The sequence below is a fragment of the Podarcis vaucheri genome (assembly GCF_965113315.1).
Source record: "Podarcis vaucheri genome assembly, chromosome: 8".
In the NCBI taxonomy this organism is placed as follows: domain Eukaryota; kingdom Metazoa; phylum Chordata; class Lepidosauria; order Squamata; family Lacertidae; genus Podarcis; species Podarcis vaucheri.
The window spans coordinates 94,063,331-94,079,958 of NC_138766.1; the positions used below are offsets into that span (position 1 = coordinate 94,063,331).

A 16,628-nucleotide genomic window follows, 5' to 3' on the forward strand; every position below is an offset into this window, starting at 1 on the left:
AGCTTCCTTCTCGCTGAACACGTCGCTGAGATCAGCATACTGTGGTGGCACCTTCCCCTTCCCCATTACTTCAGTCCCTGCCAGGGTGGCTTGGGCCCCTGCTGACCCCTTTTCCCCCCTGCAGTGTTCTAAGCAATGTGCTGAACCGAAGGAAACCACTCTTTGATGCCAGCCCACCAGCGGATCATGTAAGGCTAGCCAGCTCATTCCCAAAATAATGGGAGCGCCTCCCAAGGTGGCCACATTAAACGCTATCAGTTCTGTGTGCCTTGCCACCCTCATTATCATTGGGACGGTCTGCAAGCTAACTCCTCCTCCCAACAGTTCCCTGCCATCGATCGTGGTCACCTGCAGGGGGTTGCTTAAAGGGATAGTCTGTATCTGATGTTCAGCAGCAAACTCCTTGCTCATAAAATTGCAGGAGCTGCCTGAGTCCAACAGCGCCTTTATTTTTAGGGGGTGTCCATTTTGCAGCTCTAGCGACACTTCAATCACTAGAGCAGGTCGAGGAGCTTCTGGCACGGGCACTTTCACTGCTCTTTGGCCTGGCTGCAGTGCCCTGACGTTGGCAACCAGGCGTTGGCTTTTACCTGCTCCGTTTCTCCCTGCTCTCCCCCCTCAACTGCTCCCACCATCCCTTGCCATTCCTTCCTCTGGGGGCAGACTCTGGCAAAGTGGCCTGGCTGTTGGCAGAGATAGCATTTCCGGGCTCCCTTTCCCTCCTTCTTCGCCCCCTCACTGGGCTTTGAAACTGCGCGCGCGCGGGCTGTTCCGATTTCCATCGGCTCTGCCGGCGGGAAAGCTGGCTCAGGAATGTCTGGAATGCGTAACTCCTTCCAACGTTCCCCTCTCCCTTCCCGCCTCTCCAAGGCTCTTGCCTCCTGGCGCGCTCCAATGGTCAGCGCAGATTTGGTCAGCTGATCCATAGACACCGCCCTGGGGCTCCTGGACAGCTCGTCTTTCACAGCCGAAGAAAGACCTTCTTCAAATAGCATCTGAATGGGTGCTGCCGATAAATCCCACCCCAATCTGTGAATCAGCATGGTAAATTCAGTCCAGTACTCACGGACAGATCTGCTTCCCTGCTTGCAAGCCATTAGCTGTCTGCGCACCACCCCTTCCTCAATATCGCTGGAAAACATGATATCCATTGCACGAAAGAATTTCATAGTGTCCTTTAGGATATCGTTGTGCGTTGCCATCAGGGGTCGAACCCAGTCCCGCGCCCCCTTCTCAAGATGCCCAATTACGAAAGCAACTCGCGATTCCTCATCAGGGAACTCATCAAACTGCACATTAAGGGCATATTGCATCTCTGTCCTAAAGGCATGGTAATCCTTGGGGTCCCCCCCAAACTTCTGCACCAATCCTGGTACCTTTCTGGGGAACTGAGTGGTTCTCCCCTTTTTGTCTGCATCCTGAGCCCTTCTCTCCTCGAGCCTCGCCGTCTGCAGCGCAAGTTGGACCTCCAGAGCTTGATACCTTTCTTCCAAGCTTGGACCAGCTCCAACCCCTGCCTCTCCGGTTCCGGCTGGGTTGCTCATGATGCTTTCTCCTGCACAGGCAGCGTACAGAGACTGTCAGACTGCTGTCAGGGGATGATTAGCTGCTTGTGCTTAAAATTGTGCCCCCTCAGAGTTTGTGCGGCTCCACAAACCTCTGTGTGTGACAGAGCTCCTCAGACATGTCTGCTCTAGTCACTAGTAGAGTCTGACAGTGGCTGCCTGCGGAAGCGCTTCCAGCAAAGAAGTTCCTTAACGCAAACGCGTCTCCTGGACTCACGACGTGGCAGCTTCCGGCGAAGCATGGGTCTCCCTGCAGTTGCTTCTGACACCTCCCCGCTATTTTCGCTGGAAGTGTCTCTCACCCCTTTCTCTCCCCTGCTGTTTCCTGCCTGGGCTGCTGCGTCTCTCTCAGCATTACTGAGATCCTCCTCCAGAGACCCCTCGCTCCCCCTCCTTGTCCCTGCTTTAGCTGCTGACTCTCTCCCAGTCTCTGGGAGACCTACCAACTCCCTTTCCTCTGATGTCAGTTCCCTGACAGGTAGGTTCCTTATCAGTAGGAGAAAATAACAGAGGCCAACCAGAGAATATTGAGAAGCAAAGCAGCTAGTACAGGTAAAACTCAGAAAATTAGAATATTGTGGAAAAGTTCATTTATTTCAGTAATTCAACTTAAAAGGAGAAACTAATATATGACATAGACTCATGACATGCAAAGCGAGATATGTCAAGCCTTTATTTGTTATAATTGTGATGATCATGGTATACAGCTGATGAAAACCCCAAATTAACAATTTCAGAAAATTAGAATATTAAATGAAATCAGCAAAACAAGGATTGCAAATAGAGCAATATTGGACCTCTGAGAAGCAGAAGCATGCATATATATATACTCAGTACGTTGTTTGGGCCCCTTTTGCATCAATTACAGGCTGATAGCATCCATGCCACACCACATTGAGGCAGTAATTGATGCAAAAGGGGCCCAAACCAAGTACTGAGTACTGTGCAAAAACGATCAGTGCATTCTCAAAACGATTGGGATCCCAGAATCTGTGTGGATTATACAGGGGGGAGTCCTTGTTTCTCTTCCTATCCTTGCACCCTCTTGTTCCCTTTGACGCCCTGACCCAGTCTGGGCATAGCTGGCAACCTTCCCTTTATTTGCGGGAAATTCCCTTATTCCAGCGCCGTTTCCCACTGCTTCCCGCTGCTATCCCGGATTGTTAGATATCCCGTAGACTGTCCCCGGGACAGGTGAGGCTGCTGATCCCTTATTTTCAAATCTGAAAGTTGACAGCTATGAATCTGGGCACTCCTGCTTGTCTAAAAAGGGTCTTTTGTTTCTTGCAGTTCGCCAGTTCCTCCAGAGCGGCCTCAGCCCCAATTTGTACAATGAAGATGGCCTCACTGCCTTGCACCAGGTGAGCCCAGTGCTTGCTTTCCAGGTTCCCCACCTGCCTCTTGTCATCAGTGCCAGCCAGCCACAGGGTATAAAGGGCCTGGCATGATCATAGGATCATAGACTTTTGTGGCCTCTCTGCTCTGCTCACCCCACCGCTTGCTAACCACCCCCCCCTTTGGGCAAAACAGCAGCAGCCTCCAGTGCCAAATGGCCGAAGTAATTTCCTTCTGCTGATCCTTCGCATGCTGTGAACTCTGGTTGAAAAATGTGCCCCTGCTGAGCCTTTAATCCCAGCCCTCGCTTGCAAAATGAAGGGGGGGGGGAGGTTGGACAGGGCAAGGTGGGAATTCCTTCTGTGCAGACAGGCGGTTGCCATCCCTTCTCCCCTCTTGCGTAATGGAGTTCCTAGGAGGAATGTTCATTGTCGCCCAGCTGTATTTAGGAAGCTGTCAATAATAATAATAATAATAATAATAATAATAATAATAATAATAATAATAATAATAATATTTTTTTTAATATCCCGGCCTCCCTAGCCGAAGCCAGGCTCAGCGACTAACAGCAATAAAAGTAACACAGCATTCTAAAATCAATTCATTCTAAAATCAAATCAAAATCAAATCCAAGGCAACTATTGGGCTAGAGTTCTGTGAGGATGACCAAAGGAGGGGGTCAGACTGTGCCTTGGCCAAAGGCCTGGTGGAATAGCTCTGTCTTCCAGGCCCTGCGGAAAGATGTCAAGTCCTGCAGGGCCCTAGTCTCTTGTGACAGAGTGTTCCACCAGATCGGGGCCAGTTCTGAAAAGGCCCTGGCTCTGGTTGAGGCCAGCCTAACCTCCCTGTGGCCTGGCACCTCCAAGATGTTTTTATTTGTAGACCTTAAGGTCCTCCGTGGGACATAACTGGAGAGGTGGTCCCGTAGGGACGAGGGTCCTAGGCTGTATAGGGCTTTAAAGGTTTAAACCCTCACCTTGAACCTGATTCGGTACTCCACCAGGAGCCAGTGCAGCCTTGTAGCTATGGAAGGTGGAAGTCTGAGTTCCACAGCTTCTTTCAGCTGTTCATGTCCCTGCCTATATGCTTCCTTGCCTGGGTGTGTGTGTGTGTGTGTGTGTGTGTGTGTATGAGTAGGAAGAAGAAGCCACTTGTATTAGGTGGGAATCTGCCCCCCTCCACCCAAGAAGTCCTCCATGAATGATATGGAGCAATCTACTCTGAGGGGTGGTCCTTGCTTGTGGGGTGTGCGGGCAGCTTCCCATTTCATAAGCTGTCATTTATGCCCTCTCTTTCTTCCCATCCTCTTTCAATTATAACCCCCCCCCCAAAAAAAAGAAATTAAACAGTTGCATTTTATAAACGTAGAAATTGGAACGAAGTGTAAGAGTTCATCTTTCAGAGTCCTGCTTCCTGTTCAAAGAAGAAAAAGAGCGCAAGTTTTTAGACCGAAAGGATGCAAATTTGGGCCTGCCTGAAGTGTGTGGGCAATGGCTGCAGGTGGCGCTTGTGGGCAGGAGCGCCAGTGGTTAGAGGGGGGTCTGCCTGGCAGCAGGGAGGTGTATTTATTCCCTCTTGGCTTTTTTGCATAATACATACAGCTGCAAACTCAGTTTCCTTTAATGCGCTGTTCTGGCATGGAGTCTTTTACACACCAAGGTTTTGGGTTCATGGGGTCCTTGAGCTTCCACCGCGCATCTTCTCTGGTCCTGGTGGGGTCCTGGCCCTGAGCAGAGAACCAAATCCTGCAGGTCCAGGAGGCCAAATGAGTTCGTTCTGAAATTCCAGCAGCCTGGTTATGAGGCTTAGTGGGTTTTATCCTGGCTGAGAGGCAGCCCTGGTAAAAAGCTCTTGTGCTCAGAATCGTAGAATTGGAAGGGACCCCCAGGGGTCATCCAGTCCAGCCCCCTGCAATGCAGGAAACTCAACGAAAGCATCCATGACAGATGGCCACCCATCCTCTGCTTTAATAATAATAATAATAATAATAATAATAATTTTTATTTATACCCCGCCCTCCCCAGCCAAGACCGGGCTCAGGGCGACTAACACCAGGTATAAAAATAATTGATTGAAATACAACTTAAAAACAAGATTAAAATACAACATTAAAATGCAGCCTCATTTTAGTAGAAACTCAAATCAAAAACTTTTTGGGGATGAAAACGTCAAGTCTTCACCAAGGCCAACTATCCAGACTGGTCCTACGTGGGCCAGAAAAAAGCTAGGGAAGTTCCCAAATAGGAGTCCCATCAACAGAAGGAGAAAGGAAAGAGGGGAAGGGGATCAAGTGGATTCCAAGCCAAAGGCCAGGCGGAACAACTCTGTCTTACAGGCCCTGCGGAAAGAAATCAGATCCTGCAGGGCCTGGTTTCATGAGGCAGAGCGTTCCACCAGGCCGGAGCCAGTGTTGAAAAGGCCCTGGCTCTGGTTGAGGCTAGTCTGACTTCTTTAGGGCCCGGGACCTCTAGGGTGTTGCTATTTATGGACCTTAAGGTCCTTTGCGGGGCAGACTGGGAGAGGCAGTCCCGTAGGTATGAGGGTCCTTAAAGACCTCCAGCTTCCTCAGCCCAGGCTGTGTGTGGTGCATTTCCCGTGGGGGAGCTGGTGAGAGGGATCCTAGATCTGCCCCTCTTGTGTGAAAGTGATGCCCCGTGGGGTGGGAAGGGCCGAGAGGGCTGAAGGAGGGGGTCGCTCTCTGTTGGGCAGAAGCCACACTCTGAATTGGTCTCCTGGAGGGGAGTGGGGTGTGTTTTGAGGGTCCCCACGAGAGCCCCTCTGCTCTGCCTTGGCCTCATGCCTCTTCTCTCCTTCCCTTCCTCTCAGTGCTGCATTGACGACTACAGGGACATTGTGCAGCTGCTGCTGGAAGCCGGGGCCGACGTCAACGCCTGCGACAGTGAGCTCTGGACCCCTCTGCATGCCGCCGCCACCTGCGGGCACCTGCATCTGGTGGAGCTGCTCATTGACAAGTAAGGGCCACGAGGGAGACCCCCCCCTCAGGGCCAGGGGATGGGCCCCCGCTGTCGGAGTTGCGGTCGACCGGGCGACTCCTCCGCCGGTTGAGTCCTTCGGAATCGCCTCTGATGTGATTAACGACCTTAGCCTCTGATGAGGCTCCAAGCACGTTCCCATTACGCAGAGTATCCAGCAGCAGAAGGGACGAGATTTATGAGCTACATTGCAAAGAGTTTTATTAATAATAATAAGAAGAAATTTTATTTATACCCCGCCCTCCCCACCCAAGACCAGGCCCAGGGCGGCTAACAATCAATAATAAAACCAAGTTGATTAAAATACAATTTTAAAAAAGATTAAAATACAACATTAAAACATTAGGATGTAGCATCTTCACAGGAGGAGAAAGGAAAAAGAAAGAGGGGGAGGGAATCAAACTGATTCTAAGCCAAAGGCCAGATGAAACAACTCTGTCTTACAGGCCCTGCGGAAAGAAATCAGATCCCGCAGGGCCCTGGTCTCATGAGACAGAGCGTTCCACCAGGCCGGAGAAGGCACTGGCTCTGCTTGAGGCTAATCTAATTTCCTTAGGGCCCAGGACCTCTAGGGTGTTGCTATTTATGGACCTTAAGGTCCTCTGTGGGGCATACCAGGAGAGGCGGTCCTGTTGCTACGAGCTTATTACTAAGCTACGCAGACAGAAAAGAAATCATCCTCTCTCTCTGAAAGACAGAGAGCAACTGAACAACAAAGGAACAGAAAACCAGTAACATCACATCCGTCTCCTGTCTTTCGTGAGACTTCCAACAGTCTGGAATCCCAGGAATGTAAACAGAGTCCTGTGACTCCAAGAGCACTGCACAGTGGCACAAACAGAAACTAACATCCGCATGGGCATCTCTGCGGGGCCCCTGACAAGGGGCCACACTTTGAAACTTGAGCGGGGAGGCCCTTGCACTAGTCCAGCGTAGGAACCTGCCTGGTGTAGGGCTTCGGGGAGGGTCTTCTCGTGAGCCGGAGGCGCTTTGGGGCTTTGTTGAGGCTGCTCAGCTTCCCCACCTAACAACTAACACATGGGGCAGCACAGCAGCCACCTCTTTAGCCTCAACTGAGCAGCCTCCACAAGGTCCCGTTGTGCCTCTGGACCATGAGGAGACCCCATAGCACCTTTGGGCTCTGGGGAGGGTCTCCTCGCAAGTCACCCGCCACTTTTGGGTTCCTGGCACCGCATGTATGTGCAATCGCATGCAACTGGGGAGTTGCAGGGGTCTCTTTCTCTTCTTTCTCCCCGGGATGCCTCCCATCTCTAAGCTGTTAACAGGATCCGGGCATCCTTGCGACCCACTGCACTCGCTGTGGGAGGCAGCCTGCCCCTCCTCCCCATGGCATCATTACCAGGCTCCTCACCTCACCTGGAATTGAGGTCATGTTCTTGGGCTGCGCTGCAATTGTTTTGGATCTCACTTCTAGGGCTGTAAATATTTAACAGGCTTGCATTGTTGGCAGAGCAACTGTGTCACTGGTGTAGTTGGCTGCCTGCAGGGGATCTCCTGTGAGCAAAACGTCCGCTCCACCAATGAGAGAGCTTTCTGCAGAAACCTGTAGCAGTCTTCTAGTCTTCTCCCATGGGCGAAAGGCCCTTTCGCCTTGTGGCAGAGAGTTCCCCAGCTGCTGTGCCTTGAGTTGCGGGTCTCCCTGCCTGGTGAGGGCTCCTGTATCCTTTGCCTCACGTAGACGTGCTTCAGCCCTCGCTGCTGCGATGAAGAGAGGCTTAAACTAGAGGGAGCATGAAGGAAGCCGTCACAGATTGCGAATGGGGGATAGGTAGAAATGGCCTCGCTTCATCAAAAACAGCAGCTTGGAGCTTTTGCTGGAATTGATGCACAGGTTTACGGCACATCAAAAGAAGCTCCCATTTCCACATTATGCAATGAACCTATGGAACTCATGGCTGCAGGATGCTGTGATGACTACCAACCTAAGTGCCGCTAAGAAAGGAAGACGCAGACAGGGGAACTCAAGGCAGCAGTTAAGTCAACGCCCCCTGATATGCCAAAGTGCAACCTCTGTTCTGGGGACATGTTCAGCCCCTGAGTGCCAGAAAGTGTGGGGCTGGGTGGTGTGGGGGTGGGGGAGACATTGCCCCCCTGCGACCCCCTCCAGACCGCCCCTGGCCTGTTTGGCTTGCCACTACTTAAGAGACAGGATGTGAAGCTCTGAGGATCATTGGCCCCAGCCAGCAAGGCGATTCCTTTGGGTCAGTTTCTTCTGTGAAGACCTAGGTTTGAGGGGTGTTTGGGGTGTTTGGGGTGCGAATGCTGGGAAGGAGGTGAAATCTGCACCCCAGGGGTGCTGGGGCCTCAGCAGGCCCCTTTCCTTTTTGGCCCCTGGCCGTTGTTGCTGCTTTATATTTTGAAGAACCAATCTCAGAGCGGTTTACAACACATTAAAGCATCAAATAAAACAATACAGAATAAAAGACACTCAAGCTTCAAGGAAAATATTTCCAGATCCTACTCTGAGTGGCTTTTTGCTTTCCCCAGTTGCCAGCCTGGCATCCAGATATCTCCACGTGGTCACAATTGTACCCCAGCCAGTCGCAAAACACACCTGGGGAATTTCTAGCACTGAAAAGCACAGGTCACTTTCAGCTTTTGGAGTCGGGGGGGGGTGGTGACAGAAAAAGTAGGTAATGAATTAATTTTGGTGGTGACAAGAACGCAAAACAAGTTAGCACATTCTCTTGTTTTGCATTGTGACGCTGCTGTCTGCAGCTGGCCTTGCCCCCTCCCCAGGTTCCAGCATCTCCCCTCTTCTCCGCTGCTCCCTTCTGACTCCAGGGTGGCCTTGCGGGGGCTCTGCACCCCCTTCCTTGAGGCTGCAGGGCCCTTGCAGGAGGGAGAGGCAGGGTGCTGTGGGGGAGCAGGATCCCGTTTCATCCGCTCTCCCCAGCCGAGAGCAAGGAGGAAACTCAATCTGCAGCGCTCTCTGAAGAAGGCCCACAAAGCATGTTTTCCTAGTGCTGCTGCTCCGGAACGGAAATAACTCCTTGTATCTGTTACACAACCAAGAGTTGGACCGTGCCATCGGCAGTGGCCCTGGGCACGGCAGAGGGACGCTTGCTTGCTTGCTTGCCTGCCTGCCAACCGCTTCTTCCTCTCCTCCTCCAGAGGCGCCAACCTGCTGGCCGTCAACTCGGATGGGAACATGCCGTACGACCTCTGCGAGGACGATGCCACGTTGGACTACCTGGAAACAGCCATGGCCGACCAAGGTGGGTGCTCTCCTCTTGGGCTATTCGGAAGCAGCAGGGAGAACCTTCTGACGGCAAGAGCCGTTCAGCGGACTCCCTCGGAAGGGGTGGCCTCTCCTTCCTTGAAGGTTTCTCAGCAGAGGTTGAATGGGGGGCATCTGTCATGGATGCCACGGTTTCTGCATAGCAGGGGTTGGACTAGATGGCCCTCTGGGTCCCTTGCAACTCTTAAGCACAGGAGTGTTTTACCAGGGCTGCTGTTGTAGTGCAACGGCATCTGGAGGTCCAGCTCCGAGGGCCTTCTGGCGGTTCCCTTGCTGCGAGAAGCCAAGTTACAGGGAACCAGGCAGAGGGCCTTCTCGGTGGTGGCGCCCTCCCTGTGGAACGCCCTCCCACCAGATGTCAAAGAGAACAACAACTACCAGACTTTTAAAAGACATCTGAAGGCAGCCCTGTTTAGGGAAGCTTTTAATGATTAATAGGTTATTGTATTTTAGTGTTTTGTTGGAAGCTGCCTAGAGTGGTTGGGGAAACCCAGCCAGATGGGTGGGGTATAAATAATAATAATAATAATAATAATAATAATAATAATAATAATAATTATCTGGAGGGCCACAGGTGGCACAGAGGGGGCTATCGGTGCCCACTAGCCAGGATGCGTGGTGCTGACAATGCCAAGGTTGCAGGTTCGATCTTTGCATGGGACAGCTGCCTCTTCCTGTTCAGGGAAGTTTTTAACATGTGACATTGTAATGTATTTTTAATCTTTGTTGGAAGCTGCCCAGAGTGGCTGGGGAGACCCAGCCAGATGAGCGGGGTACAAATAATAAGATTATTATTATTATTATTATTATTATTATTATTATTATTATTCCTGCCTTCGAGGGGTTGGACTGCCTGACCCTCAGGGTCCCTCCCAACTCCCTTCCAACTCTACAATTCCATGGTTTTGCTCGGCCTCCACAGCTGGAGGAAACTGCAGTAGGGGAGAAAGTGCTCTTGTGCGCAGCTTCTGCTCGCTGGCTTCCCGCAAGACCATGGGCCCTGGGCCTGATCCGGCAGGCTCCTCCGGTGTTCTTAAGGAGCAGCCGGAGCCCTGGTGGAGGACGTGTCTCTGGGCAGGTCCTTGGTGCGCTTGCCGGAGAGGCGCTGCCCTGCTTCCTCCTCCTGGCGCAGCAGCACCCCCCTGCCAGCCCGCAGGGGCTGCTTTCCATTCACCCTCTTCCTCTCCATCCTCAGGTATCACTCAGGACACCATTGAGGAGGCCCGTTCCGCTGTGGAGCGTGCCATGGTGGATGACATCCGCCGGCTGGTGAAGGAAGGCGTGGACCTGAATGCGCCGCTGGACCACAGCGCCACCCTGGTGAGATGGGAGCGCGGGGCCTGGCTTTGAGGCGGGCGGTGGGAGCGGGGACGTCTCTCCCCCCCCCCTTGCTCTAAGTGCTGGCATCTCCTTTCCCCCCACAAAGCCCAGAGAAATTGCCAGGCCCAGGATCTTTCTTTCAAGGGAAGGATGGCAGAATATGTAAGATTTAAGGGCACCGTCCCAGCCCACAAAATGCAGTCCAGTGAGTCTGCCTGATCTATTCTCTGCCTCGGTGTTGACTCTGCCCCTGCTGTTTCAAAGAAGAGGGAACTGCTCAGGTGGTGTTGAGCTCCAAGCCAGGAAAGCTTTTCACTTAATTGCTTATTTCCTAAAATTTATACACCACTTGATTGATTTAAAAGCAGCAATAACTCAATGCAGTTTGTGAAGAAGATAAAACAATAAAATCACCAATAAGAATAATCAACAACAATACAGTGGCACCTCGGGTTACAGACGCTTCAGGTTACAGACTCCGCTAACCCAGAAATAGTACCTCGGGTTAAGAACCTTGCTTCAGGATGAGAACAGAAATCATGTGGCCGCAGCAGGAGGCCCCATTAGCTAAAGTGGTGCTTCAGCTTAAGAACAGTTTCAGGTTAAGAACGGACCTCCAGAACGAATTAAGTTCTTAACCCGAGGTACCACTGTAATATAAAACTTTCAAAAATTAAAAAGCGCAGTAGACCAAGGAGCAGATTAACACTCGCACCGGCTTTCTGAACATCTGAGTAGACTTGTATGAAGAAGAATGTTCTTAGCAGGTGCCGGAAAGGGAATAGCAAAGGCCCCTGTCTGGTGTCAATAGTCAGGGAGTTCCAAAGTGTAAAAAAAATCGAGTTCTTACCAGCTGTTACGTGGCGCCTGCAAATCCGCCGTGAAATGGGTTTGAGCATCTCTGTGGGTTTAAGGCAGCGGACAGGCGATCCCACCCAGGTCTTCTGAAGCCGCAGCTCCGGCTGAATTGGTGGGACGTGGATTCTGCGCATGCCTCCGCGTCCTGCCTTGCCCTTTCCTTACTGCCCTCTCTGCCCCACAGCTGCACATCGCCTCTGCCAACGGCTACTTGGAGGCAGCCGAGCTGCTGCTGGAGCACAAAGCCAGCATGAGCGCCAAGGACGACGACGGCTGGCAGCCCCTCCACGCGGCTGCTTGCTGGGGCCAGGTGAGTGCTCCGGAAGGAGGGAATGGGGGGCCGGGGGCCTTGCAGAAGCAGGCTTGGCATGGGGAGCAGCGGACGCTGGCAGACGCTCCTCCAGGGCAAGGTGCTGCCCCCCAGTGGCCAAGGCTGCTCTCTGCAGCCTTTTCCTGGCAGATCGTTGACCATGGTAATCCCATTAATCTGAGTCCGTCTAGAGACCAGATGGCCCTGGTGATCCCCTGCTCAGTTCGATAAGCCAGGGATTTCCTAAGGCAGCTGGCGGTAATGCAAGCAATTAGCCAGCCGTTCCGGGCATTGGCAGAGGCCGCCGTGGGTACGGGAGCTCTGCAGGAGGGTTCTGGCGCTGTTTGCTAGAGCAATCCCAACACTGGGGAAGCCATGGGCAGGTTCAGGGTCTGCAAAGCCAGCACTCTGCAGAGAGAGGATGGGCAGAGCTGAACAGACCGCAGGAAAAGTAATACTACTACTAATAATAATAATTTATTATTTATGCCCCACCCATCTGGCTGGGCTTCCCCAGGCACTCTGGGCGGCTTCCAACAAAATATAAAAATACAATAATTCATCAGATATTAAAAGCTTCCCTAAACAGGGCTGCCTTCAGATGTCTTCTAAAAGTTGGATAGTTGTTGTTCTCTTTGACATCTGGTGGGAGGGAGTTCCACAGGGCAGGTGCCACTACCAAGAAGGCCCTCTGCCTGGTTCCCTGTAACTTGGCTTCTCGCAGTGAGGGAACCGCCAGAAGGCCCTCGGAGCTGGACCTCAGTGTCCGGGCTGAACGATGGGGGTGGAGACGCTCCTTCAGATATACTGGGCCGAGGCCCTTTAGGGCTTTAAAGGTCAACACAAACACTTTGATTTGTGCTCGGAAGCGTCCTGGGAGCCCATGTAAGTCCAAGGGGTGGGGAAGTTTTTACAGGTAAGTTGATTCTTTTCCAGTGACCTGAAAGAGTGCCAGGAAACAGGAGAAGGTTGAAGCTGCAAGGATGACATTCGGGAGAAGGGAAGACTCTTAAGGGCCCTGAGACTCATCTCAGCTGTAGAATAGCAGTTCTGCCCTTCTGGAAGGGAGCGGGAAGCAGACCCCCCCCCCAGTAACACAGGAAGTAACACAGGAAGCTGCCTTAGCTTGTTGATTCACCTAACTCAGCTTCTTCATGCAGCGCCCAGTTAAACTCTGGAACTCCCTCCCACATGAGGCAGGGATGGCTACAAACCTAGATGGCTTCAAAAGAGGATGAGGCAAATTCATGGAGGAGGACTGTCAATCATCATCATCATCATCATCTATTATTTATTGTTTATACCCCGCCCATCTGGCTGGGTTTCTCCAGCCACTCTGGGCAGCTTTCAACAGAATATTAAAATACAATAGTCTATTAAACATTAAAAGCTTCCCTAAACAGGGCTGCCTTCAGATGTTTTCTAAAAGTCTGGTAGTTATTTTTCTCTTTGACATCTGGTGGGAGGGCGTTCCACGGGGCAGGTGCCACTACTGAGAAGGCCCTCTGCCTGGTTCCCTGTAACTTGGCCTCTCGCAGGGAGGGAACCGCCAGAAGGCCCTCGGCACTGGACCTCAGTGTCCAGGTAGAAAGATGGGGGTGGAGATGCTCCTTCAGATATACTGGACCGAGGCCGTTTAGGTCTTTCAAGGTCAGCACCAACACTTTGAATTGTGCTTGGAAATGTCCTGGGAGCCAATGTAGGTCTTTCAAGATCGGTATTATGTGGTCTCAGCGGTCACTCCCGGTCACCAGTCTAGCTGCCGCATTCTGGATTAGTTGCGGTTTCTGGGTCACCTTCAAAGGTAGCCCCACGTAGAGCGCATTGCAGTAGTCCAAGCGGGAGATAACCAGAGCATGCCCCACTCTAGTGAGACAGATGGCTTCTAGCCAGGATAGCTCTGCTCTGCTTCCATGGCTGGAGGCCGCAGGGCTTCTGAATCGCCCTGTGGAACGCCCTCCCACTAGATGTCAAAGAGAACAACAACTACCTGACATTTAGAAGACATCTGAAGGCAGCCCTGTTCGGGGAAGTTTTTATGTGTGACATTTTAATGTATTTTTCATCTTTGTTGGAAGCCGCCCAGAGTGGCTGGGGAAACCCAGCCAGATGGGCGGGGTACAAATAAATTGTTGTTGTTGTTATCATTATCATTATTATTAGAGCTGATCCCAGCAGCCTGGCGACTGTCTCACCCTGTCACGGCCGCCTCCCTTTGCTAAAACCTCTTCTCTCCTGCTGGCAGATTCACCTGGTGGAGCTGTTGGTGGCTCACGGAGCAGATCTCAACGGCAAGTCGGTGCTGGATGAGACGCCACTTGGTGAGTAGGTTGGGGTGTGTGTATGTGCATCAGAACTGGGGCAGCTGCTTTGCCTTCCTGGGTCCAGGCCCGTTTTATTTCTGTTGATGCTGACGGCTGCGGTGCAAACGGCGAATAGCTTTCAAGGCCAAGAGAACAAGGACCTTGCTTCTTTTTTGCTACTCCACCCCTTCCCAGGGCAGAGTCTTCTCCTGCTTCCTTGGGGCTGGGCACTGGTGGTTGCACTCTGGAAAATCCTTAGTGCAAACCTCAGCAGGGAGAATCTCATCTTATTGCATCTTATGCCTTCTGTCAGTGTGCAGTTTGGGGGCAGGGATGCGGGTGGCGCTGTGGGTAAATCCTCAGCGCCTAGGACTTGCCAATCGCATGGTCGGCGGTTCGAATCCCTGCGGCGGGGTGAGCTCCCGTCGTTCGGTCCCAGCTCCTGCCAACCTAGCAGTTCAAAAGCACCATTAAGTGCAGGTAGATAAATAGGTACCGCTTTATAGAGGGAAGGTAAACGGCTCTAGATCTAGATCTTGGAAGCGAGGGTGTTGCTAGACCGGGCTTGCCGTGCCGTGTCCTTGCTCCTGGGCGGAGGCTCTAGGTTCGGCAAAGGTGATGGAGGGAAGAAGGGTCTTGTCCAGAATGTCCCCCACGCCCCTGGTTCCTGACTCTCGCCTTTCCTCTTCCTGCCAGACGTGTGTGCCGACGAGGAAGTGCGGGCCAAACTCATGGAGCTGAAGCACAAGCACGACGCCATCATGAAGTCCCACGAGAAGCACAAGTCCCTGCTGCAGCGACGCACCTCCAGCGCTGGAAGCCGAGGGTATGGCATGCAGTGTGGGCTCAATGTGTGGGGCCAGAGGAGCCTGCCAGGCCCAGAAGGGCAGGGCAGGAGGAAGAGGAGTGATAGGATAGCCTATCAAGCTCAAATGAGAAGAAAGGAGATTCTGAGTTTAGGAGGAACTTTCTGGCTGCGAGAGCTGTTTGACAGTGGAAGGTTTGGACCTCTCCTTCCTGGGAGCTTGGAGGGGTTTTCCAGCTGTGATTCCTGCTTTGCAGGGGGTGGACCAGACCTTAAGGGTCCCTTCTATGAATTTATGAGTGGGGAGGCGGAGCAAAACCTCTCTGGAGGCGCTCTCCCCCCCCCCAATTTTTTTTATTGATTTTCCACATTTATAACAAATATAACAAAAAAACACAGACAAGAAAACAAATTACAATACTGAAAAAACCAAAACTCTTATTACTTCTAAAACCCAATCTAACTTTCATTGTTTTCTGACTTCCTCAAATCCCCCCTAACTGAATTTCATTGTATCACCTTCTAACAGTTCTCCAAAACCATCTTTCTAATAAAATTAACTCCTTCAGTTTACTATCATCTTCTCTTTTCTTAATAGTCTAAATCCATAATGCTGTACAACTCATTCTTATTCTAATCCTAAGCCTATTTGATACTTTCAAGTGACTTCTAATTATCTTAGGTAAAGGTAAAGGGACCCCTGACCATTAGGTCCAGTCGCAGACAACTCTGGGGTTGCGGCGCTCATCTTGCTCCATAGGCCAAGGGAGCCGGTGTACAGCTTCTGGGTCATGTGGCCAGCATGACTAAGCTGCTTCTGGCGAACCAGAGCAGCGCACGGAAACGCCGTTGACCTTCCCGCCAGAGTGGTACCTATTTATCTACTTGCACTTTGACGTGCTTTCGAACTGCTAGGTTGGCAGGAGCAGGGACTAAGCAACGGGAGCTCACTCCGTCGCGGGGATTCGAACCACTGACCTTCTGATTGGCAAGCACTAGGCTCTGTGGTTTAGACCACAGCGCCACCTGCGTCCCAATCTACTTATATTATTTAGTATTTAGCTAAATAATCTTTACATTTCTTCCAATCTTCTTTCTGATTGCGGATTCTCCCAGTCAGGTTGGCCAGCTCCAAAAAGCCCAACGTCTTCACCTGCCATTCTTCTGGAGGCTCTCTTTGCTTTGAGAGACTTGTGCAGAAGCGGTTCTCACCCCCTCCCTGCCCCTCTTTCCCTCCCTCTCCAGGAAAGTGGTGAGGCGAGTCAGTGTGACCGAACGCAGCAACCTCTACCGCAAGGAGCACGAGAAGGAGGCCATCGTCTGGCAGCAGCAGGCCGAGCAGCGGGAGAGCGAAGGGGAGGACGAGGACAGGCAGACGGACGCTGAGCTCCAGCCACACGTCTTGGTGAGGGGGGTTCCTGATCCTGACCGGGGGGGGGGGAGCTTAGCCCCTGCCCTTTTGACTAGCCGTCCGTGTTTGCTCTCAACAGCCATGCCGCTCTGTTGTAATAACACACCCCATTTCTATGTCTCCCCCCACAATCAAAACAGCCTCAAAAAAGGAAGCAGCTTTGCCTTCGAATCAGCTCCAGCTTGAGTTTCAGTTTAATTGGAGGACTTATTTTTTAATTACTGTATTTTTTGCTCTATAAGATGCACTTCCCCCTCCTAAAAAGTAAGGGGAAATGTGGAGCGAATGCAGGCGGTTGAGGTCAAGGCGGTGGCCGCCCCTCTGCCACCGCCATGCTGCAGAATCAATGTCCCGAACGTGTAGTAATTAATTAATTAATTAAACTGTCCCAGGATTCATTGAAAAAAATCTGTTAACCTTAGTCTAGCTTCCCCAGCAAGAAGGATTCTGATCTCTTGGGGAAGGT

At 51.8% G+C, this 16,628-nt stretch overlaps 1 protein-coding gene across 1 annotated transcript in view; it reads left to right on the forward strand.

Annotated features, from left to right (window-relative positions):
- Positions 1 to 16,628, forward strand: part of PPP1R16A (protein phosphatase 1 regulatory subunit 16A) — a 39,784-nt gene that overhangs the window by 20,138 nt on the left and 3,018 nt on the right. Inside the window, exons 2-9 of the mRNA XM_082235716.1 lie at positions 2,856 to 2,926; positions 5,727 to 5,872; positions 9,029 to 9,132; positions 10,351 to 10,475; positions 11,518 to 11,643; positions 13,889 to 13,964; positions 14,643 to 14,772; positions 15,997 to 16,156. Coding sequence (XP_082091842.1) covers positions 2,856 to 2,926; positions 5,727 to 5,872; positions 9,029 to 9,132; positions 10,351 to 10,475; positions 11,518 to 11,643; positions 13,889 to 13,964; positions 14,643 to 14,772; positions 15,997 to 16,156 — 938 coding nt within the window. The remainder of the gene's footprint in view (positions 1 to 2,855; positions 2,927 to 5,726; positions 5,873 to 9,028; positions 9,133 to 10,350; positions 10,476 to 11,517; positions 11,644 to 13,888; positions 13,965 to 14,642; positions 14,773 to 15,996; positions 16,157 to 16,628) is intronic.